This window comes from Vidua chalybeata, chromosome Z (genome assembly GCF_026979565.1).
Source record: "Vidua chalybeata isolate OUT-0048 chromosome Z, bVidCha1 merged haplotype, whole genome shotgun sequence".
Taxonomy (NCBI): domain Eukaryota; kingdom Metazoa; phylum Chordata; class Aves; order Passeriformes; family Viduidae; genus Vidua; species Vidua chalybeata.
Window position 1 is genome coordinate 64677964 of NC_071570.1, and position 24469 is coordinate 64702432.

A 24469-nucleotide genomic window follows, 5' to 3' on the forward strand; every position below is an offset into this window, starting at 1 on the left:
TATCCTCAAGGTGTGTAGGCAAGCACTTCCTGTAAAATGAAGTTCTCTTATGATTCAGATTTACTTACAGATAATTTTGAATCTGGTTTTAATCATAACAATGGATTGTAAAAACATTATTTGTGTAAAACAAGGATGTAATGGAGGTCGATAGCGTGCACCATCTGTTTTGTGTTTCTGTTATAGATCGCAATGAATGTCTGGAAATTCCAAACGTTTGCAGTCATGGTTTGTGTGTGGACATGCAGGGAAGCTACCAGTGCATATGTCACAATGGCTTCAAGGCATCTCAAGATCAGACTATGTGCATAGGTATGGAAAGAAAAAACTTGCCTGTATGTGTGGTTTTTTTGGCTGTGGGCAGGGAAGATGAGTCTAAATTTTTCAGTAGGTTATACTGACATTAAAAAAACTGATTCAGGCATTTCTGGTTTTTTTTGGTTTTTTTTTTGTGAATAAAGTCTGTGAAGCTGTCTTTGGAGGGGATAAATTAATTTGAGAAAAAAACTCAGAACAAAACAATGTGTTCTGAGATAGCTCCACAGAAATACATCATTGTGGCTTATTCGACGGAGAGATTTATAGGATGGATCAGAGAGTGATAGAGCTTGGAGCTAAAACCACACATTTTCCAATGATTTAAATCTATTGTGTTCATGTGTCATTTAAAAAAAAACAGAATCCCCCTTTTAATGTAACTTTATACTGATTTCATGTGAAAATGATAATATGATAGAGATGATATAAGAAATAAGATTGAACAATAAGAATGTTCTTGTTAATTTAGTTAATAATCTTAGTTCTTAATCTGTTTAGTTCTAGAGGGTTTTAAAATGAAAAAGTGATGCATTTCAACTTTAAACAGATATTTAAAACCTGTTCATACTGTAGTACATATTCATATTTGCCTAAAGTCTTCTCTTTACTTAAACTAAATCACATTTGTCAGACAATCAGAGGAGGATATGTGGGAAAGTGACCTGTTTTGACAATGCAAAATTTTGAACTAGCAGGACAAAATCTCAATAGCTTCCAGATCCCCCTGAAATTCCAGAAATTACTATAAGACACAGGAGACATTGAACTTCAGTACCTTTTAAAAATGGATATTTGCAAAAGTTTTTAAGCAGTCTTTGTAATTCTGGATGTGATATCCATTTACTTACATAAATTGAATTGCATTTTCAACAGTTTTTCATGGGCTCTGACGTAAAATATGTACATAACAATTGATCATTTCAGGGCTATGATGCTTGATCATTTGTACTCAGTCCTGATCGCTGGTATATGTTAAAGAAATTAAGAAATGTTAGTATGGAAAACAAAAAGATGGAATGCCTTCAGATAACTGCACATATACATTTATTTTTACATGTGACAGTACTTTTTATTTTAAAATACACACAAAATTACATCACGTTGTGTTTTTCTTTGTTTTGTGAGAAGCTGTAAAAATCTGTAGTATAAACACAAAATGTGACAGATGAAACGAGGGACCAAAGTCTAGGATATTGCAGTTGTGCACAGACAACACATCACCCATACCAGTTCCCACCTGCAGTTTGTCTCTCCTTGCAGATGTTGATGAGTGTGAACAGTATCCATGTGGAAATGGAACCTGCAAGAACACAGTTGGATCATACAACTGCCTGTGTTATCCAGGATTTGAATTAACTCGTAATAATGATTGTGTGGGTAAGAGACCTAATCCAAGCTCTTCTTCTCATTGCTGCTGGCTTGGCATGCCAAGGAGGAATTGTGTAGTTAAACAGAAGAGATGTCAGGGTGTGAAGAAAATTAATTGAGTGCAGCAGCTTCTGCTGTTACCAGCCCTAGACATTAATCCTTACGGTCATGTTTTAAACTAAATAAGTGTTTTTTAATTACAGCAAATTGAGATTACAATTACAGCCAATATAATATTATCCTAAATATCTGGACTACTGGGGCAACTTTCAGTTCACTGCTGTTTTAATGCATCCCTCAACTCCTTTAGACTACCTTGGTATTTACTGCGCAAGTCCACAGGCACCACTTGTTCTATCCCACCTCCAGTGCTGCCTCATGAATTTAAAATAATTCCTTTATTTCACCCTTTTGCTTGACTCTTGCACAGGGTGAGAAAGAAGAAGCAGACCAGCAGTAAGAAAGCAAGGACAGCTGATCTGTAACCTGCTCTCCTAAAATAAGCAAAGTTATACAGAGCTGATGCAGGCATTGCTAAATACAATTCCTAAAGCACAAGGCACCAGAGTATCTGATGACTTAGGACTACTTTAATTCCTGGGCTCTTGTGATAAAACAACCAACACCTTCCTGGGCTGAGAAACAGGCTCATAAACCTGGAGATCTTCCTTGTGCAGAGCATAAGCAAAGAAAAGAGGGAGGCTTTACACTCCTTCCTGCTACAGAAGGAAGACACAGCAAAGTCTAATTCAGGAGAGCTTCAGGAGAGAACTAATATATCTTTTAAAAAGCATTTTAATCCTCTTCTTGTCCAGGAAAGAAAAAAATTATGTAACAAGAATGTGCTGGAAAGTACAAGTTTTTCTTACAGCATGATGCTTATCCAATATCCTTTTCATTTATTCTTCCTCATCCATATTTTTCCTAATGCAGTGCTCCTTTGAGTCTGCATTACTGGAGTAACCTTACAAAATAACAAGCATTTAAAAATATCATTTTCAGAACTGCTGTGAAGGAGAAAATCATCTTGGAAAGCAAATTACAGAGTCCAAAACTTGGATTGGCAAGGACAAGGTTTTAGGAGGAAACTCAAGTGTATCCAGCTAAAATCCAGAGTACCCCATGTAACATTTTCTCTTCTGTTGGTAGACTTGGTGTCATGCAGTCCCTTAGCAGTAATTTAATATCTCCAGATGCAGTAACTGAAGTAATGCTAGAAGCTTGGAAATTGTAATAGCCTATAAAAAAAATGTGGTTTAATTAGAACGTGCATCTTAATGCTCGAGTGAGAGTGACTTTCCTCCAGCTGTCACCTGATTTCTTGTTGCTACAAGAAATTACATTTCCACAGAAATGCTAAGTATTGAAACTTGAGTGTGTTCATAATATACTGTATGTAGTATGCTGGGACTCAACTCTCACTTCTTGGGTTCAATTCTGAATTTTTTTTTTTTTTTAATCAGATATTGATGAGTGCAGTTCCTTTGGTCAAATGTGCAGAAATGGACGGTGTTTCAATGAAATTGGTTCTTTCAAATGTTTGTGTAATGAAGGATATGAGCTTACTCTGGATGGCAAGAATTGTGTTGGTACGTATGAAACCACATGATGGTCAAGTACTGATGAGCTGAAATAAACTAATATCTTCCATGTAGAGAGAAGCAATACAGTCTGAATATCTAAATATCAATAGAGAATGATGGTAACTTAAATGAAAACACATTTTTTTGGAATAGTTGTTGGTCTTCAAGTAATTAATTGCCTTAGAAAAAGAAAATTAGTACAGAACCCTTCAATGGTTTTCATGTTCTGTTAGTAGAAGAATTACAAGATTCTAAATCTTTCTTGATTTCCTCCATTCCCCAAAGATACCAACGAGTGTGTGGCACTGCCTGGTTCGTGCTCTCCTGGTACCTGCCAAAATTTGGAAGGATCATTCAGGTGCATCTGTCCACCAGGATATGAAGTAAAAAGTGAAAGTTGCATTGGTAAGGCAAGTTGTAACCATTGTTCCTGAACAATTTAAGAATTTGTATGTGGTTCTAATTGGGTGGAAAGTAGTTGTACACCCTAATGGTTGTTAATGTTTCCTGACTTAATGTAAGGTGACAGGGAATAGGTATGAAAAGTCTTTAGGAAGAGATTTTAAAAAGGAAGGCAGAAGAATATTTTGTACTGTATAGTACTCTATTTTGAACATTGATGTCTTCATTAATGCAAAGATAAATACTTTTTAAAGAGGAAGTATTTTATCTTTCAGTGACTTTTGAAAAAATATAATTCATATAACAGATGTTCTCACTGTATTTATGTAATTTTTACAGAAGGCAGTTATTGGCAATCAATGCATGAGCTACGCATTTGGGTTCAGAGGAAAACTAAGTTTAAAAATCTTGATAAAATTATGATGCTTAAAGGAACAGTCAGTTAAGTCAGTTTCTTCTAAGAGCAGTTTTCTGATTTTAACATTTTATATAATGCCTCTCAAGTGCTGAGATTCTCAGGAGGAGGAGAATACAGCAGACTGGTCATCAATTTTTATGTTCTAGTTTGTTCATAGAGATCTCATGTAAAGCCTTGAATGCCATTCAGGAGCTGAATGTCACACACTGAACTAAGATTTGCTGTGGCAGAGAGCAACAAATAAATCCAAATTACAAATTGCTTTTTCAACAGAGCAAAGCATGGAAAACTGTGAATTTATTGGACTTTTAAGATTTGACTTACTGCCACCTAATCTGTGTGGCTGCAGGAACAGGAACCATTTTGAACTTTTTGTCTTGAACAAAAGGATTTATTTTTCTAAGCCCCAGAGTTCTCTCAGCCACTTGTATCATGCCACCAATATTCAGTTTGCCTGCCAACTTCATGATTTCTTTTGGCAGCTGCTAGCTCCATATTAGCAGTTATGTTTGAGGTGAATTCAAATCACCCACAGTTCTAAAGTCGTGAATATAAAATAATGGAAGCTTTTGACTTTCAAGGAATGTTACTGTTTATGGCCACTTTAGTACCTTCTCAGAATCTATGTTTTTGAGAGCATCAGTGGCTGCCAGACAGAGTTTTGCCCAAACTGAATGAAAGGGGCTTGCTTGCATTCTTTTGTCATTCTGCCATGTGTCCCGAAAATCTGAAGCTAGAGCTCCTAGGAAATGCCCAGATTATCACATGTGACTGCCCTAAAACTTAGATTAATATTTTGACAGCCCTTGTAGCAGATGTTTCCCATTACTCTCTGTTGATGCTGTATGCAAACAGCTTTATGAGAATCCATTACTGCTGCCTGTGATGTGAAGGTTGGCAGTGGCTGATTGCTTTGTGAGCTCAGGGTGATTATATGCAGGAGAAAACAGAAAACTGGGGCCACAGAAAAATTCTTAGTTTTCACCTACCCACGTGATATATTCCCTTCCACTGTATAGGAATAAAGGGGAAAGGACTTGTTTGCTTCCACAGTCTGGCTAGTCGCCTCTCCATCGTGGCCACAGAAAGAGCTTTAGCACCAAACTATTCATTGCAGTAATAATGAGCACTTCAAAAGAGCAATTGTCCTATGCAGCTGAATTGCTGAACTTTGTATATTAACAGCTATCACAGCAACTGGGAAATTATTTACCATTTTCTCTGAAATAACCTGACTTATAATACTTGACACAGAAAGTAGCCTGGGAAGCTACTGCAGAGTTCAGCCAAATGCCAGATTGTGCTGCAGTGGTTTGTTTGTCTGTCCATGTGCTGTACCTAAAGGCAATTTCTGAAAGTGGGACTCAAGGTAGTATTTTGCAGAAGTTACATCACCGAATCTACTCCCCACCTGATTTCTTCCATCGCTCCACTTACATTTTCCAAATAATAAAGTTTGTATTTCCATTGTTTTCTTACCTGCTGAAAAGAGAGTGGTTTTCTAAAATTCAGTGCAGCAGGGAATTCAGTAAATATGGGCAAAAATGGCACTACAAATTTGAATATCCAACATCCATGAAGCTAATTTTCATGGACAGAGCCTTGTTCCTGCCTATACCTTGGTCAAGCTCAGTGTGGCTTTTACTGTAGAACACTTATATAGCCACAGGCTTCTTTGATGGTTCTTCCAATATTGCTTACTAAAAGACTCAAAAAGCATTGTACTTTGAAGATTATTAAAATACATCTCATAATTTATCAGATTATAATTACCTTTAAAAATTACCTTAGCAAGGCAGCTTATATATTCTTTTAGTGTTTGCAGAATAGGATAAGTTAAAATATAGTTTTGAATAATAGATATGTAAAATTAAGGGTCTCTTCATATATTATTTTCCTGCTTTGTCTATTGTCTGTACAGATGGGGGATGTATACCTGATATTGTTTGAGCTGCACAATTTTACAGGCACTTGACATTTACACTAAATACTTATGCCTTTGATAATTATTTTATATAATATGTAATTATATACTGCTATTAAAAGAAATTTTAACTGTCTTCTAATAGTAATAGATTATTGATTATTCAGTAGAAGAAGAATGATTTTTAAATAACACAATGAGAGTGGCAGTAAAAGACTGCTAAATATAAATCTGGGCATGTAAATACAATTAAAGGTGTCACTCAACTAATAACTAGATATAGTTTCAATCCCAGAATCTGACAGGAAGCATGAAAAAAATATACCTTTAATTAAAAAGAACTTCCAACATACAGATTCTAAAGAATAATATTTGGATATTTTATAGAAACATTTTTGTTTACAGAAAAATATTGTTCCTATGGGAAATATATTCTGAAAGCATTTATTTAATGTTTATATTTTGAATATAATGAAAAACAGAGAATGGTATTTAGAAAAGAAGGTGCATGCCAGTGAGAATTTGAAGGAGTCAGTGAAATGTACAGCCTGCTTTAACTTTTGGCCACTTTGTTGGAAGCTGCTCCAGTGAAATCAGTGAATAAACAAATAAACAATTTTCCTTAACCAAGGATAGTTCACAGCAAGTGAGGTATTGTAAATGCAGGTGAAGCCGGTGGGAAGAAATGATGATGTCTGACTCCAGTTCAGAAGGCTGAATGATTTCTTTATTATAACTATACTATAATAGCTTAATATACTATATAAAGGGAGATACTAAAACTACAAACCTACTTCTTCTAAATACCATATCTGACTCCCTCACAACTCGTGACCCTCTCTGGAGAGTCCAGACCCAGGTGGGTTGGATTGGCCATCAGGCTCAAACAATCCTCACCAGAATCCAATCAAGCAATCACCCCAGGTAAACAATTCTCCAAATACATTCCACATGAGAGAAACAAGGAGCAGAAATAGAAATTGTTTCCTTTTCCTTCTCTCTTTGCTCCTCTATGAAAAAATCCTGAGAAAGAGAAGAATGTGCCTGCCACAGTGAGGCTATGGTGAAGTTTCTCCATTGCTTTTTACAGATATTAACGAGTGTAATGAGGATCCCAACATCTGCCTCTTTGGGTCCTGTATGAACACCCCAGGAGGTTTCCAGTGCATCTGTCCCACAGGTTTTGTGCTGTCTGAAAATGGGAGGAGGTGCTTTGGTGAGTTCATGGATAAGGAATGCAATAACTTGGTCTAAAAGATAACAGATACTCTGTGGAAACCCCTCCCAATTTATATCTTTACGAGGATTGCTAAATGCCTTTTAAAAAAGTATGAAAAATACAGGTCTTACGTTATTTCTCTCAGGGCAGACAGTCATCATCTGACTTGGGAGAAGATTCTAGTGCTGCATAACTGTATTTTCTTCTCCCAGATACTCGTCAGAGCTTCTGTTTCACCAGCTTTCAGAATGGGAAGTGCTCAGTGCCAAAGGCTTTCAACACCACAAAGGCCAAGTGTTGCTGCAGTAAAATGCCAGGAGAAGGATGGGGTGATCCTTGTGAGCTCTGTCCAAAGGAAGAGGAAGGTACATATTTAAAGTTTAACATTTGTTGCTGGGGGCAAAGGAGGAGGACATTTGTGTTGTGCTTTTTGTTCATTAGAAGGAGAGATCTTTCTGGCATTTGCTCTCAGTGGCTTTTTCTAGAATGATTTTTCAAGTCAGCAAAAGGAATAAAATTAAATGGAAGAAAGCACAAAGAAAAATACTTATTTCTTGGTTTTGCTCTGTACTAGTATCCTTTTTGGATGACTTTAACCATCTGTCATAATTCTATCTCTCACTTGCTCTATTTTTTAAAGAAAATGTATCTACAGTTGCTTTTCAGGACCTGTGTCCATATGGTCATGGAACTATTCCTGGAATTGATGATACACGTGAAGGTAGGTATTCTTCTGACTATAAGAAGTAAATATTAATGCTTAAAACTATACTTAAATATTATAGTATGTGACAGTTTACTCCTCACAGCTGCTGGTGACAAGAGGCTGACCTGTAAAATGTGTTAAAAGAACGCTTCTTGAACTGCATGACTCAAGACAAACATAATAGGCTGTTTAGGTTTTTTTAAATGCTTTTTTTAAGACTTGAAATGCATCAGCTGAGTGGCTGTTAATATCTTCCTGCTTTTTAGATGTCAATGAATGTCTTGAAAACCCAGGAATTTGCTCCAGTGGTCACTGCATCAATACTGATGGATCATTCCGCTGCGAGTGCCCCATGGGGTACAACTTGGATTTCACAGGAGTGCATTGCATAGGTGCGTGCAGTAATAGGAACTCTTGAATTTAAAACATAACTTGTCCCAGTTCTCTTCACTCTGCATTTATTCATTATGTACAGATACAGATGAATGTTCCATTGGCAACCCCTGTGGAAACGGAACGTGCTCTAACGTGGTTGGCAGCTTTGAGTGCAGCTGTCACGAAGGATTTGAGCCAGGCCCAATGATGAATTGTGAAGGTAACTTGCCCTCTTCATTTTTTTTTCCTTTGGCTTTTGTCCAATCCTCAGCATTCAACTTACTTTATTAACCATGTCTTTTATGCTGTAATAACTTGGAGGAATAAAAAGTTTCTATGCTTTGAAATAGGTCATTGGAAAAGAAATCTGAATTGATTTAAGCAGAACTTTTAGTTTATCACAGAATTTCCCACACTCAATGAGAATGCCCCATGTGGGGATTTCTCACAAATGTTATATTTTATGAATCATAATTAGTTTGCTTTCTGAAGCTCACATTTCTCACCACACAAAAGTATATTAAATATGAGCATATAATAAAAATCTGAAATAGGCCTGCCCTAACTTGCCATACTAAGTTCAAGTAGTACAATATATATACTATGCCATTATTCTTAAGCATTCAATTTTCTCTAGTTACTCAAAAGCTTATGGTTTGAATTACCTTTCTGATAATTTTAGTTGAAAAGAGAAGTATAGGTTAATAAAACCTTCTCGATGATTGTTTTGAAACGTGGTTAGAGAATGACTGTTTTGTTTCTCTGTGCTCAGATATCAATGAGTGTGCTCAGAACCCCCTGCTGTGTGCTTTCCGTTGTATCAACACTTATGGTTTCTATGAGTGCACCTGCCCAGTGGGATATGAGCTAAGGGAAGACCAAAAGATGTGCAAAGGTAATGACTGATGTATAAACTTCTCTCCACCTTCCATCACCAACACGTAATCCAAATATTTCTATGCATCTTGCAGTCATCCTCTCGATGGACTGTAGCAAACAGCCCAGCAGGTGATGATTTGCTCTTTCAGAACTCACAAAGAAGCAGTATTTAGTGTTTTTGTCATCAAGTGTAACCCTTGATGGGGACTGCAAAGCCAAGAATGTCACAGTGGTGGATTTCATCTTTAACAAGACAAGATGGTACAGCTCACGAGGATCAAGATAACTGAATATAATCATAGATTTTGGACTTTTCCTTCAGTGCTTCTACTTAGGGAAGCCTGCATGTCCTTTCCCTTGAAGTTGCCTTCAGGAATTGAAGCTACTGGAAGAAAGTTCAAACACAAAATATATATTTTTTTCTAGATCTAGATGAGTGTGCTGAAGGTCTCCATGACTGTGAATCAAGAGGCATGATTTGCAAAAATCTGATTGGTACCTTCATGTGTATTTGTCCTCCTGGGATGACCCAGAGACCTGATGGAGAAGGATGCACAGGTAAAGATTAGAAGGGGAAGAAGGCATCTAATGGAATATACACAAGCAAAGAAAAAAAAATCTTTTATATGTATATATATGTATATATATATATATATATATATATATATATATATATATATATATATATATATATACATGTATATACATATAAAAGATTTTATATTTATATATATATATATATATATATATATATACATGTATATACATATAAAAGATTTTATATATATATATATATATATATATATATATATAAAATCAGAAAATAATTCATGAAGGACACTTAAGATACCTAAAGATACCAAACATCTTAAACTTTTCATTTTGTTTCAGTGTGAGTTCCTACTGATTAATAAGGATTCCAGAATAAAACCTTCATTGCTCTACAACTAAATCTAGATGTTTTTCAGACAGTTGTTACATCTAAAAAATTAATTTGCCAAACAAATGAGACCTCAGTTTATGGGTAGGAAAAAAGATTTTCATAAATAAAAAGTTACATTTCCTTTAGAATTAGTATAAGTAATGTGTTACTTCTTTAAAAAATTAAGACTCCTAGGATTCTGAAACCACCTATAAATGCCATAAAGGATGAAAGATTTGGAAACTGCCATAGTTCAAAACAATTCCCCATTCTGGAAGTGAACAAGCACCTTTCCTCCATCATTTACTCAATTAGTTGAAGGAAAGCTATATTTTAGCAAATTCTACTTTCTTCTGGTATATAGAAAAAAAACCCAGGACCATTCCAAAATTCTCTGTGGGGGAAAAAAGAAATAAACACCTATCTAAGTGAATGTTTTAAATAGAAGAATTTTATAAAAATGTTCCTTCAGCAAGAGAATGACTACTCTCTTTTAGAGATCTTTATGATTTTTTTTTTATTTTACAGAAAATAATCTTTATTAATGAGAATTTGTCCTTTCTTTTTGGCATATTATTTTGCCTTTAAAGAACCTGAGGTTTTTCTGAGGTTTATTGTAAACATCTAAAAAATTTGTGTAATTACAGTATGTGTGCCATTAGCAATGAAAGAAAACACATGAAGACTGTAAACTGTCAGGAAAATAATATGTGAACTGAAATATGACTTATTGTGAGAGAAATCAAGTTATTCAGAGACCCTTGATGATGACAGAGTGAAGATTTGTCACACAAATCATGCATGTATTCCAATTTTATTTAAATTTTACTTACCAGGTAAATGTTGTGACTGCAACTTGCTCTGCTGTGTTTTCTGCTTCTTATTATAAGCTGTGAAGCAATTAAAGCTTTTGTCCTGTGATGAAGTACAGAAGGAATGGAATAAGAAAATGCTCCTTGGAAAGCCCTTTCCAGGCTTAATCAGTTGATTTTTCCACATCTTGAAAATATTTTGCAAATGTTACATGGGATATTTAATCTATTCTATAACGTCTGATATATTTTCTTGTAATGAATTGCTGTGGTTTTTGTTGATGTAATTATATTTTAGTTTTGTTCTTATTATTTCTGTTACTGTTATAATTTTTATTAATGTTGTTATTTTTCTGTAAAGATGAAAATGAGTGCCGCTCCAAGCTGGGTGTCTGTGAAAACGGGCATTGTGTGAATGTTGTTGGCAGCTACAGATGTGAATGTAATGAAGGATTCCTGTCAAGTCCATCAGGCATTGAGTGTCTTGGTAAATGTCTCTTTTGTACACATTTCATCTCACATCAGAGTGTAAATGTAGAGACAAAATTAGGCTTTTGAAAACCTAACAAACTCTCATATCTACAGAAATTAAATAATTACATTTCTTAATTAAATAATGGTACAAAATTAAATAATATTACTAAATATTATTAGATAATGATAGGAATTAACAGCTTGTAGCAATCAGGCCTCACATAGAAGGGTCTTAATTCCATAGGACATAAATGTAGACAAAATACAGGGATTTTTGAAGGAGAATTCAGTCACCTTCAGATAATTCAATAATGGATGTAGAGTAAAATTGAGTGTTTGCTTATTCAGAATGTGATCTTAACCACCATATGGCAACTAGGCATCTGAATTTTCTGTAGTCTTAATTCAGACATAAAGAACTGTGATTTTACCAGAAAATTGCAAGATTTTTTTTTTATTTTGAGGCAGGCCTGCAAGATAAATGCTGACAAAGGGTTTTTGTTCATCAGCCTGTATTTTCTTTTTAATACATTCATATTTGTCATTTGCACTACAGAATTCATCATTCCCTTTCTTGGAGTCAAATGGAACAGCAAAAATTTACTTTTTCTTGACCAGTGTTCTGGTGTACATACAGTACTGAAAGTGTGTCTTTATTTATTTATTCTTCCATGAAAAAAACATAATTATCTTATACCATTACTATAAAACCAGCTCCCTCTAAATTGTCATGAGGAGTGTGCTGACTTCATGGCTAAGCAATAAGATTCAAGTGCAGGTTATTTCCTAAGGATTAGAAGCACATGGTAAGAGAAAACTGCAGTCTGTTAACCCCAGCCAGTCATTAATGCCAAGGAAATACCCTGTTTGGAGGTCATTATCTCTTTTCTGTATTTAATATGTAATTTTCTTATTATTTTCTGCCTTGGGAAGGTTTGCTTTTTGCTGCTTTTCCTTTTGGGTTTCCTGGGTTAGAAATTACAATGAAAAATGGATCTGGCAGAAGCACAGAATTTCTTCTGAACTATAGCACAAGCATTAAGTCACAGATTACATTGTTTTAAATACATTGTGCAAACCTTTATATTCCAGTCACATTAAAATGCATTCCACATCTCAAACTGGGGACAAAGCATTCATGTGTTCTTCAGGTTATAATGTCCCTAAAGACCTGCACAATACCCCTGTCTGGGAAAAGAGAAATCTTCAGAGTCTTGCAAATTACTACAGCAAATATTTTGTTTCACAGAACTGACACTTTCAGTGAGGACAATTTTATTTGATGGAAACAGTTAAGTTACCAGATGGGCAAATGAAGTCCTCCCTAAAGCCAAAGTTTGTCTTTTGCCTAATTCTTGTAAGAAATGCACAGATTCTTCTAATCTGTAAAAGACAAGGTCAGCTGAGTATTAATACATTTACACATTCTGAAGGATCACTACTAGCTTTGAGAGAAAAAAAAAGAATAATTTTCAATTAAAAACATAAGCATTCTCAGATCAGTAATTGAAAATGTCTCCATTTTAATCAAGAAATAAGACAGGTGACAGAGCCTATATAGAAGATAAAATCTCTGCAGGATTTAGAGTTTCTATTAGCACTGAAAACTGGTATTTCTTTTCTCCTCAGCTGCCTGTCTGAAGGTAACCTGTAGGAGCCCCATGACTTTAAAACTTTGCTCCCCTTTCATTATTGATAGGCAGTAACCAAAAAAATTAAAAATTAAAATAGAGTTTGACAGGGCTATACCAACAGTAAGGCCATACAATTCTATTTCTTCCTCACCAAAATCTAGGAGTACCACTAAAAAAGTTGCCCATACACTTTTAAGTTGTAAGTTTTTTTTATTTAAACCACAGCAGTATAATTACAGATGATCAAATGTGTTATTTTGGCAGTAAAACAAACAAACAAAACAAACTTCTAACCCCACTCCAAATAAATCATTCAAATGCGAACACAGCTGAAGTGGAAGCTCAGTTTTGCCCTCGGCCTGTTTCACTACCAAGGGCACAATTTTCCAACAAGCAAAACTCTTATCCAGCTCGTGCAGATACTGAACATTAGGGGTGTCTTGGATATATTTGGAACGGCAACATAATACCAGAACACACAAAAATTCTGAAAGACTAAATCAAGATGGACTTGATGGTAGCTAATAACCTTCTCCTGTTTGCATATATTGACAGAGAGCCAGAATAATACACCAGATGCTCAATGGAGCAGATCTTTATCTCCTTCCCTATTCCAGCCTCTCTCTTTTTTCCTCACAGATAATCGCCGGGGGTTTTGCTTTGCTGAAGTCCTGCAGACAATGTGCCAGATGGCTTCGAGCAACCAGAACCTTGTCACCAGATCCGAGTGCTGCTGTGACGGGGGCCGGGGCTGGGGGAACCAGTGCAGGCTCTGCCCCATCCCCGGAACCACCCAGTACAAGAAACTCTGTCCACATGGATCAGGCTACACCACAGATGGAAGAGGTATTTGCAGGGATGAAAAGAGGCAGAAAAGGGGAAAAGTGTATGCTCGCATGCTTAAGAAAATGCATAATTGTCTTTGAAGTTCCTTTGGAGAATTTCCTGTTAAACAACAGAGTTTGATTTTTCAAATAATGCTGAGAGACCAGAAATTAAAAACACATTTGGTAGTAGCTGCAAACAGATCAACTGGGCAGAATTTTCAGGATTAGGATCTGGTTGGAAGTACCAGCCAGTAACTAAAAGCTAGAAATTATCCCAAAGCTTTTGTATTGCTGAAAGTTTGGACACATGGCAAAGGCAGCAACCATCTCTTTTAACAACAATCTCACAATGCTTTGCAGGTACTACTTCCACACAGAAAGAAGCTAATGTGTATTTTTTAATGTTGGTGATAATTTTTGACATGGAAGTAATTGTAAAAAAATTTTCTTGTATGGGGTTTGTGTTTGGAGTTAGCAAAACTGGAATCTGAGTACCCAGTGAAACAGCAGGAAGGTGTTTGTGCAAAGAACAGTAATGAAATTTGAAAGGTGTTTGGCTTTGGAGTCAGATCCATTTTTAAAGAGGAAGAATGGAGAAAGTTCCTGCCAGAAGCATGATGATGAGGAGCTGCAAAAATGAAAGAGAAGAAAAAATTAGAATTTAAAACTGAGACATGACATTTAATAATTTCTATACAGATATTGATGAGTGTAAGGTCCTGCCAAACCTGTGCAGGAATGGGCAGTGCATTAACACCATGGGCTCCTTCCGGTGCTTTTGCAAATCTGGCTATACCACTGACATAACTGGCACATCTTGTAATGGTAAGATTCATTAATTAATCATCAGTTGAAGTAATCATCAGTTATTTTTTTTAGTTGTTACACAGTGATATACCAACCTTTGTAAACCCTTGTTGCAAACCATTTTTTTTGTCTCTTTTTTTCTCATGTCCTTTATTTCTTTTCCTAATATGCACTTCTGGTTTTGTGTTTCATTTGGGAAAATGGAGAAACAAGCTCTGCTGGCAGTATTCCTGCAGTAGAATGAAGTTTGTTAAAGCTGTACAACCACTTTAAGTGACAAACCACCTCATTACTTCAAAGTCTACGTTTTTTCCCACTTTTTTGTTGGTTTGCAGGTACAAGTATACCATAGTATACCAGAAAGTAAATATTTGTTGCTTAGATGAAAATACCAATGCCACTCTCACTCCAGTATATTACTCCTTCAAGACAGTTTGTCGTGGTAGTGGCAGCCTCATATAAACTCCACAGCAACACATTCATACAGAAAGGAATAGGACCCCTGAACAAATGTAAATAGGGGACTTTCTTCTGTGAGCATTTTTCTAAAAAATGTTGTGCTGTGTTGCAAACATCTTTCTGTCAGAGAGATGAGAACAAAAGATAACTTATTATTTTCCTCTCGTTAGATCTTGATGAGTGCTCCCAGTCCCCCAGACCATGCAATTTTATCTGCAAGAACTCAGAAGGGAGCTATCAATGCTCATGTCCCCGGGGCTATGTTCTTCAGGAAGATGGAAAGACATGTACAGGTAAGAAGGTTGTACACAGTACCTTCTAATTTGCTTACAACTTAACTTAAAAGGAATTGGTTTTGAAGTGTGGTACTTTTATCAAATTTGGTGAAATGTGCCTCTTTGTTGACTTTTTTAAGACAACAACATTTCTTACTTTCAGATCTTGATGAATGTCAAATGAAACAACACAATTGTCAGTTTCTCTGTGTCAACACCCTTGGAGGCTTCACATGCAAATGTCCACCTGGTTTTACACAACATCACACAGCTTGTATTGGTAAGAAAAACACTGGTGTTCTTTCATAAGCCTTTCTGTAAGAACAACATTCTCAACTATCTCTTGTACTCTTTATGCAGAGCAATAGGGTCAAGAGGGCAGAAAGCAGATTTTGAAAAGCAGCAATTACAGCTAAAGAAAAAAATGAGTCTATCCAGTCTGTCCACTATTTCTATTTTCTTGGTTAGTAGAGAGTTGTACATATTTAATACATGTTCTAAGTATAATCACATGGAGACAAAAGGGTGAATTATTAAAATCTCATTTAAAATGTAGTTAACCAAAACCAGACTGCATTTTCTTTTTTTAGTTGATACAGATGTCTTCAGATCTTAATCATATGTAAAAATCTTGCCAACTGTTTTAGTTCAGCTAACACAAAAGGGCAGCATTTTTACAATATCAGCAATTACATGCCTGCTCTTCCACAGTCATATCACAACTGAACTACCCCTAGCACTTCCAATTTATTAATTACTCATAGTTCTGCATGAGTCTCCAGTTCATCTGGCATTTAAAAATGAAAAGGTACAGAATAAAATGTTGCATCTTTGTGGATTTTGTTTTTGTGTTACATGAACGTGTCTAACATCGTGCCACAAGGTAAACCAATCTTCTTTCTCTTCTCTGTATTTTGAAGATAACAATGAATGTGGTTCTCATCCATCACTGTGTGGATCAAAAGGAATTTGTCAAAACACTCCTGGAAGTTTTACCTGTGAATGTCAAAGGGGATTTTCTCTGGATTCTACTGGATTAAACTGTGAAGGTAACTAGGAACAGTCAAATTTTTTTACGGTGTGAATCGTTATTTCAGTTTCTAATGAACCATTTCATGTTAAAGGCAGAAAAAACAGCACCAGCCATAGTAAAAATAATTGCAAAAATAAATTGGAAAGTATTAGACCAATTTTAAGTATAACAAAAGCATATGCAAAAACATGCTGCCTCAAGTAATTTTTACAGAAATTAGGATAAAAAGGTGATTGTTTAGTTGAACTCTTCAACAGTTGTTCTCAGGCTGCCATTTCAACTTAGCATAGGTTTATGCATCTAAAAGTATAGTGGTTGTGGGGCTTTTTTACGTTTATGTCTTCATATGTCTAAACAGAATCTCTCTACAATTTTCATTTTTGCTAATTCTAATTACATTAGATTCTAAGTTCTGTACTTAATTCTCCGACCACAGAGTTACACACTGAGAAGGCCAATTCACTGCATTCAAAAATACAATTATTATAGTTAAAATGCAGGTTATATTGGTGAGCTTTATCTCTCTCTGTTGGCCCAAGGGGAAGCCTCAGTTAGGAAATCTCTATTTGAGAGCTCCAGACTTCTCAGTGGGCCCCAGTTTTTGAACAAAAAAGAAAATAAAAGGCAGTACAAGGCCACCTGGCTTCTGAGAATTAAAAATGCAAGAGCATACATGAAGAAATTTACAACTTCTCAAAATACCAACAACTCTGATAGAGCATTTAAAGCAGGAATTGATATTTAGAGCCTATTTCTAGAACAGCAATCCAGAATATATGCAGCTAGAAGTTTTACTAAGATTTATCTCCTGTCAGTTTACTTTGTTCTCATAAAGTTCATATGTCCTGGTGTGCCTATAAAAAATATTTTTTTTTATATTCTACTTGACTTGCATACTGTACCTTAAAAATTATGTTGCTTACAATCTACTTATTTCCTATAGCAGATACAATTTAAGATGTCTGAGTTTTTAGAATTTGGAGGGTGGGATGGTTGTGACTGTCATCTTTTATTAACACTTGTCTCAGAGACTTTTTATGTGGCTTTTTATTTTCAATTGCAAAGACATCCAAATTTGACATTCAAACACTAAACTATGTTTCAGAAAACTGAAGGCTTATCCCTAAGTGGTTGGTTTAAAACTGAAATTACAAAACCCCTCAAATTCTAAGCATTATGCTAAAGCAACAACGTGTAGGATTACTGGGAATAGTGTTTATTCTCCAAAATTGAGTACTGAAAAGGCTGAAGAATTAAAATCAGATTATTGATGGAAAGAGCTGGACATTAGTTGACTTCCAGGCTTTCCAAAAGAAAAATCTGCATGGTCCTTCTATCTTACAATAATGCTCCTCTGTCATAAGTCATAGAACTACAAAATGCCTTGAACTTGAAGGGTCCTCAAAGCCCATCCAGTGCCACCCCTGCCATGGCAGGGACACCTTCTACTGTCCCAGGCTGCTTCAAGCCCCAGTGTCCAGCCTGGCCTTGGGCACTGCCAGGGATCCAGGGCCAGCCACAGCTGCTCTGGGCACCCTGTGCCAGGGCCTGCCCACTCTTCCAGGGAACAATTCCTTCTCAATATCCAGGTTAAATTTACCCTTCTTCAGCATAAAGCCATTCTTCCTTGTCCCATCACTACATGCCCTTTCCAGCTCTCCTGTAGCCCCTTTAGGCACTGGAAGGTCCTCTGAGGTCTCCTTGAAACCTTCTTTTCTCCAGACTGAACGTCCCCAACTTTCTCAGTCTATCCTTGTAGGAGAGCTGCTGCATCCCTCTGCTCATCCTGGAGCCTCCTCTGGCCTGCCTCCAGCAGCTCCAGCTCCTCCCTGCGCTGGCCCAGGGCTGGGGCAGCTCTGCAGGTGGGCTCTGAGCTGAGGGGCAGAGGGGCAGAATCCCCCCTGCCCTGCTGCCCACACTGGGCTCAGTCCAACACAGATTTGGCTTCTTGGGCTGCCAGACCACATGGCTGGGTAATAACAAACTCCTGATCCAGCAGTGTTTGGCAGTGGGTGTAATCCTGTGTCATGCTCTGCTTCCCTCCTGAATGCACAGATGTGGATGAATGTGATGGAAACCATAGGTGCCAGCATGGCTGTCAGAACATCCTGGGTGGATACAGATGTGGGTGCCCACAAGGATTTGTCCAGCACTACCAGTGGAATCAATGTGTTGGTAAGGAAACAAGCAACACAGAATTTAAACAGCAAATGTATCAGAGTGTTTATAGGGACACCACCAGGCAAGGGCAAGAATGAGCAGAAGAGAGTGTGCAACAAAAATCTTCTGTATCTGTCTCCCACTCCTTCCATACACTTACTACTCCTACCGTAAATCAATGAGAGGAGGTAGCAAGAAAACACACTCAACCTTTTGAAACTCCCTGTGACAATTAGCTTTCCTAGAAAGGTCTGCATTCTGACCTGTTTCTTCTGTGAAAAATCCCCATCATTGAATTCCTGAAAGTATCAATGTAAATAGCTCTGCTGAGGAAAAAAAGCATTAAAAAACCATACCTGTCATTAAAAAAAAAACACAAAAAACATAAAAAACCATTAGAAATGTAAGAATTATACAGAATAGCATCTAAAGCTAGATAAATAATAATCAACAAAAGCATTAAGGGTTTCCTTCTTCCAAAAGACACTCTTAAGGCCAGCATTAGTTCTTTGTGCACGGAATGGGACAAATTAGGAAGCTCAGGAGTACTGTTTAGATTTAGCTTATTCAATCCATCACTTGAACTAAGCTATATCATATACAAAATAAAATGTGGGATTTTTTGTTAATAAAAAACAATACACACAGAAACAACGTTACTTAGTGCTGTTCACAAAGACCAATACTAAATATTTACCTTTTCAGGTTAGTTTTCATGGTTTTCTGTCAATGGTATCAGAGCATGACTGTGAGCACTGCCATACATTTCATTTAGGCTGACTGTACTGTCCTGATTCTATACATAAAAATTAGTTTATTCTACCCACTTTAGCATTAAGTAGCGCATCAGCCAGTGTCTCTGATGTCCCAATCACCATGATCACTCCTGACTTAATGCTGCTCTTCAGCAAAGAAAGCAAAGGACTGGGGCAAGAGTGACAGAATGTGTAATAAACAGCTCCCACAAAACCCCAAACCAGCTTAGGCTTCTGTAAATCATAGTCCTCAAAAGAATCTCCCTCCAAGTGACTGCAGGCAAGAATGGCAAAACATTCACCAGTGATGTTGGTGAGAAAAACTGAGGTGAGGAAAACTTGGTGAGGAAAACCTACAAGTTTTAGAGAAATGCCTTGGTGAGAGAAATAAAATAACTGTAATACCAGCTACTAAGCCATGATGTTCTAAACCACAACCTTTTTTTTTTTTTTTTTTTTTTTTTTTTTTCCCCTGAAACCATATCAAGTCACACTGACTGAAGGTGTCATCTTTGCTATATTTTAACACCCACAAGTGAAGATGATGCTCCTTTTCTCTTTCAGAAACCAAGTGTCTGTGGGATGATGAGGTCAGAGATGTAGCAGAGCCCTGGGACTTCCAGATGTTCTGATTTGATAGCTGTATGATGCTGACCTGTTGTCTCTCAGACTAGAAAACACCAATATTTTTGTGTTTGCTTACCAGATGAAAATGAATGCTCCAATCCTCACATGTGTGGCTCTGCTTCTTGCTACAACACCCTGGGAAGTTACAGGTGTGTCTGCCCATCAGGGTTCTCCTATGACCAGTTCTCCCATGCCTGCCACGATGTGAATGAGTGCTCTTCTGCCAAGAACCCCTGCAATTATGGTTGCTCCAACACTGAGGGTGGTTATCTCTGTGGCTGCCCACATGGCTATTACAGAGTCGGACAAGGGTGAGTTTCTCCACACAGCTATTCACCAAAGACACATTCAGAAGGTGCAGAGGTGCAAAGTAAGGACAAGCTGCTAAGTCCTTTCTAGTTTCGGGGTAAATATACAGAAACTACAAAAAAAAAAATGTCTGTACATGCAACATGACATTAATGTTAAATGTAGCATATAAATAATGTTAAACAAGGTCTGCTTTCTCCCCCAGTATCAGCACGTGAACTCCTTCACAGACCTGCTGGGGATTGATAGTGCATAAGGATAGGTACCATGTGTATTGAGATAATTAAGGGGTTTAAGTATCACTGATCAATCCAGAACATTAAACACAAATTAACATTGTTCTGGTGCAGGGCAGGCTGGCTTGGTTTGGTTTCTCTGTAGAACCTGTAAATGAAAATTAAATCAGGCTAAAAGCCTTCAGCCAGCGTTTGCATTTCCCTCAGTAAACCACTCTAAGTGTGAAGGAAATTAATGCACAGCCCTCCTCCTGAGGAAAGGGCAAGGAAGGGGATGCAGACACTCTGGCACAGATTACATGCACTCCATTTAGCAGGGACAGTTCATAAAACTGCAAGGAGTAACTAAAACATGTGTTTTGATTCTACAGACACTGTGTCTCAGGGATGGGATTTAACAAAGGCCAGTACCTGCCACTGGATGGAGATGCTGAAAAAGAGAACGCTTTGTCCCCTGAACTGTGTTATGAGTGCAAAATCAATGGCTACTCCAGAAAAGACAGCAGGAAGAAGAGAAGTGCTAACACTGTATGTACCAGGGTAAAAAACTACTATAATGTTTTTTGAGGTATTTTCAGAGCTATGACACCAGGAGTAAATAGAGGGAATCTTTTAAACAGGTCACATTCAATGGCAAAAATCTCTTTTCTCCCCCTGCCTCACCTAGGTCCTGCTGGCAGTAATAATTTAACAGTAAGAAATGCATCAAGAGCTGCGAAAGGATGACGTTTTTGAAGCTTGCAAAGATTCCTTTGTAGTGTGAGATGTGGTCTAGTTCCTCATAGTACATTCAGGGGAATAATTCTCCTTTAATTACAGAGAGGGAGACCTGGGAAACTGGACATGTCTTCAGCATGTTCTGCTGCCAGGAGGAGGTTGGACAGCATTTATGGTCTGGGACAGCTAAACAGATCTTGCAGGAGATCATTTTAGTCTTGGCATCTGTTTCCATAGTAGCTCATAGAGGTAGGGGATTAGACTGGGCTGATGGAAGTCCAATATTCACAGAATTGATGAAGTTTTTAGAGAATTACACATTTAATTTTTTTCTTGCTGCATTTTGTGGGCTTATACAGGTAAGTTACTGGAAATCATATCTAGTTTGTAATTGTTACATCTTTTTATTACACTTTTAAAAATACTATTAACTTGTCAGTTTCTAGAACTTTCTAGACAGTGAAAGTGACATCCATAAATTATGTGAAAAAAGAAACACTTTTAAATCACTAACGTCATCTGTGGGGTTCAAGTATTTAAAGCACTGCATTACTTCCTCCTGTCCTAAAATTTTCCTTATTTTCACTATGCTTTTTTAGTTGCATTACATACTGGTACAGTATGGAATTTTCAGAGAAGGTGTCAGGGAATTTCCATGCAGTGTTGTGAAATGCATTTCTCTGTTGTTTCTATTGGTCATAAGACAATTACGTTGTGTGTAAACACTGCAAACACAGGTTTCTCCTTGTGGTGGTGCACACCTCCTCTTTTCCAGGCTGCAGTGCAATCTGAGAAATCCTCATCTTGCCTCAGCTTTGAAAATTAAATCTGGCTTTTGCTATTACCCTGATGGTTTTTTAAGTGATTTCAAACTTTTGTTCATAACACTCCTCTACATGGCCACTTTGCAAGCATGAAGTTAAACAGGTTCTCAAAATTACCTGAAATCAGAGCCTTCAGAGGCTCTGTAAGGCCTGTTTCAGGCCTTCAAGATTTACAGGGCATGTTGCATGGAACCGAGGCAGGAGCTGTTAATTATCCTGATCATTCCTCTCTCCCACTCTAAACACTTCCCTCCTCCAGCTGGAGAAGGTGAGCTGGGCGAGCCTGGACACGGAGAGTCCCCTGAAGGTGCGAGTGGCCATGTCCAGGCTGGGCAGCCGGGAGCCCATCCTGGAGCTGCTGCCGGCCCTCAGGCGTCGCGTGCGCTATGTCATCACCCGCGGCAATGAGCATGGAACCTTCCAGATCCTCCTGAGGGAGGGCACCAGCAGCCTGCATGCAGTGAGGGGCAGGGCAGCGCCCGGGCTGCACGCCCTGTACATCACCAGCGTGGCTCTGCCTAAGGAGAAGGAGATGAAGCAGCTGGAGAGCAGCCATGAGGACAGCGACCTCAGAGGGGAGGCCCTCAGGGTAATGCTGTGGGTGCACCTCTACTAGCCGTGGCCCCGTTCTTCAGACGCTTCTTTTTGTCCCTACACACCCGAGAACACCTGCTTTTCAAAGTGAATCTGCTTTGGAAAAGTGTATTTTGGGGGAGGAAGGCAGAGGGGAAGAGCCGTTCTTTCCATCCTACCAAGACTGCAGAACCGCCCTTTCAGGAGGGCGACTTAAAACTCTGCCACTGCCAAAACTTCTATTTACAAGGGCAAATCATGGTTACTGTGTCTTTTATATAACCTCGATTTAAAGTGTATTTAAAAAGCTAAAGTTCAAGAAGTCATCATATGACACTAAATGGCACAAAAATGTGAGCTATCTTTTTTTCCTGTTAGCAGTCTGTAACACTTTGGGTACTTTGCTATAGTTCCTAATGAAAAAGAAATTATAGAAGTTTATTTATTTTTAATGCAGTAATATATGGAGAAAATAACAAATTATGTAAACAAAAAGGGAAACTTGCTTGTTTTTCTTTAGTTTTATAAATTTGAGATATAACATTTTAGAGGTACTTTTGTAATCAAGAAAAAAAGTAGATTTGAAAGATGTTTTTTTTTCTACTTGGACCAGCATCCAAATGGTATGTAGGTAATTCTAAAATATACCAGGGCTGAAAGATCAGTGTAGTAGGATATTCTGGAGTGGAAGATTGTAAACTGTCCACATAGTAGGATATTCTAAAGTGCTCTTGCAAATGAGAGCTAAGAAAAAAAAAAGGGGAGGAAAAAAGTCATAGAGGACAAGTATCATAATATCAGTTTCTGCAGAGATTATATTTCACAGCAGCTCGATGGGATTGCATTCTGAATCACCCACAGCAAGTAGTGGAGGAGGCACAAGCCCTGTAGCAAAATACCTGGACTGTTTTTAATCCCCTTAGAACTGCAGAACCAAACTGTGCTGCCCTTCCCTCAGTGACCTCATGAGCTAACACAGGCAGCCACACCTCATGCTCAGAAAGGGTGCTTCACAAACTGGCATTAATTCCTGCAGGCAGCTGAAGGAAATGTCTCTCAGAAGAGAATGTTTTACTCTGTTTGGTGCTGGCTCAAAACCAGGGTGCATTTCCTGAGCCCCAAGTGCTGTGTCAGGACTGCCACACCTGCAAACTCAATTATTGCAGCGCAGGTGAGGAGAGTTGTGTATTTGAAGTTCATTTGTTAGAAATCTCATTAACGCTGTAGTTATACATGCCTCATTTTATCATAGCTTGTTCTTTAAGAAAGATGATTGTACAATGACTTGAGTTTTAGTTTAGTGATTTAATTTTTTTTCTTTTTACATTTTGTACTGTCATGTATTAAGTGTATGTCTCAATGGTGCTTTCTGTGTCAGCTGGTGCCTGTAACTGGCCAGGCAGAATCTCACATGTGAAAATAGCCAAAGCACATCCAGGATTGTTCCAGTTGCATGTAGGTGCTGACCAAAGACTATACCAAGTTAAACTCAGTGATTTTTCTTCTCATTTGTTGAGTTTGGGGATTTTGAAAAGAGATGTTTTAAGGAAAAAAGCTTTCTCTTGAACATTTGTATTAATAAGACAACACTTTTCTTGCAATAAAGCTTATTTTGGGTTATTTTTTTGTTGTTTTTTTCAGAGTTAAACTGGTGATTGATTTAAAGCAATAGCCAGTAATAGGGTCTGGAACCACATTTATTTGACATTGCTTTCAGAGATGGTTGAGCAAGTTTCATTAGGATTCAAAGCTGCTTCTGGGTAAAACGACTGACATCTGCAGGAATAAAGAGACCTCTAGGGGTCTGATAAATACATACAGGACAGCACTGCC

At 37.5% G+C, this 24469-nt stretch overlaps 1 protein-coding gene across 2 annotated transcripts in view; it reads left to right on the forward strand.

Annotated features, from left to right (window-relative positions):
- FBN2 (fibrillin 2) overlaps nt 1–24256 on the forward strand; it is a 116033-nt gene extending 91777 nt beyond the window's left edge. For both annotated transcript variants that reach the window (XM_053931315.1, XM_053931314.1), the window contains exons 45-65: nt 187–312; nt 1579–1695; nt 3150–3275; nt 3555–3674; nt 7104–7229; nt 7445–7597; nt 7888–7953; nt 8205–8330; nt 8414–8533; nt 9086–9208; nt 9619–9750; nt 11288–11413; nt 13674–13880; nt 14561–14686; nt 15298–15420; nt 15566–15682; nt 16323–16451; nt 18491–18610; nt 20057–20288; nt 20894–21050; nt 22323–24256. In XM_053931315.1, coding sequence (XP_053787290.1) covers nt 187–312; nt 1579–1695; nt 3150–3275; nt 3555–3674; nt 7104–7229; nt 7445–7597; nt 7888–7953; nt 8205–8330; nt 8414–8533; nt 9086–9208; nt 9619–9750; nt 11288–11413; nt 13674–13880; nt 14561–14686; nt 15298–15420; nt 15566–15682; nt 16323–16451; nt 18491–18610; nt 20057–20288; nt 20894–21050; nt 22323–22679 — 3029 coding nt within the window. In that variant the 3' untranslated portion in view covers nt 22680–24256. The remainder of the gene's footprint in view (nt 1–186; nt 313–1578; nt 1696–3149; nt 3276–3554; nt 3675–7103; nt 7230–7444; nt 7598–7887; nt 7954–8204; nt 8331–8413; nt 8534–9085; nt 9209–9618; nt 9751–11287; nt 11414–13673; nt 13881–14560; nt 14687–15297; nt 15421–15565; nt 15683–16322; nt 16452–18490; nt 18611–20056; nt 20289–20893; nt 21051–22322) is intronic.
- The last annotated feature ends 213 nt before the right edge of the window (nt 24257–24469 follow it).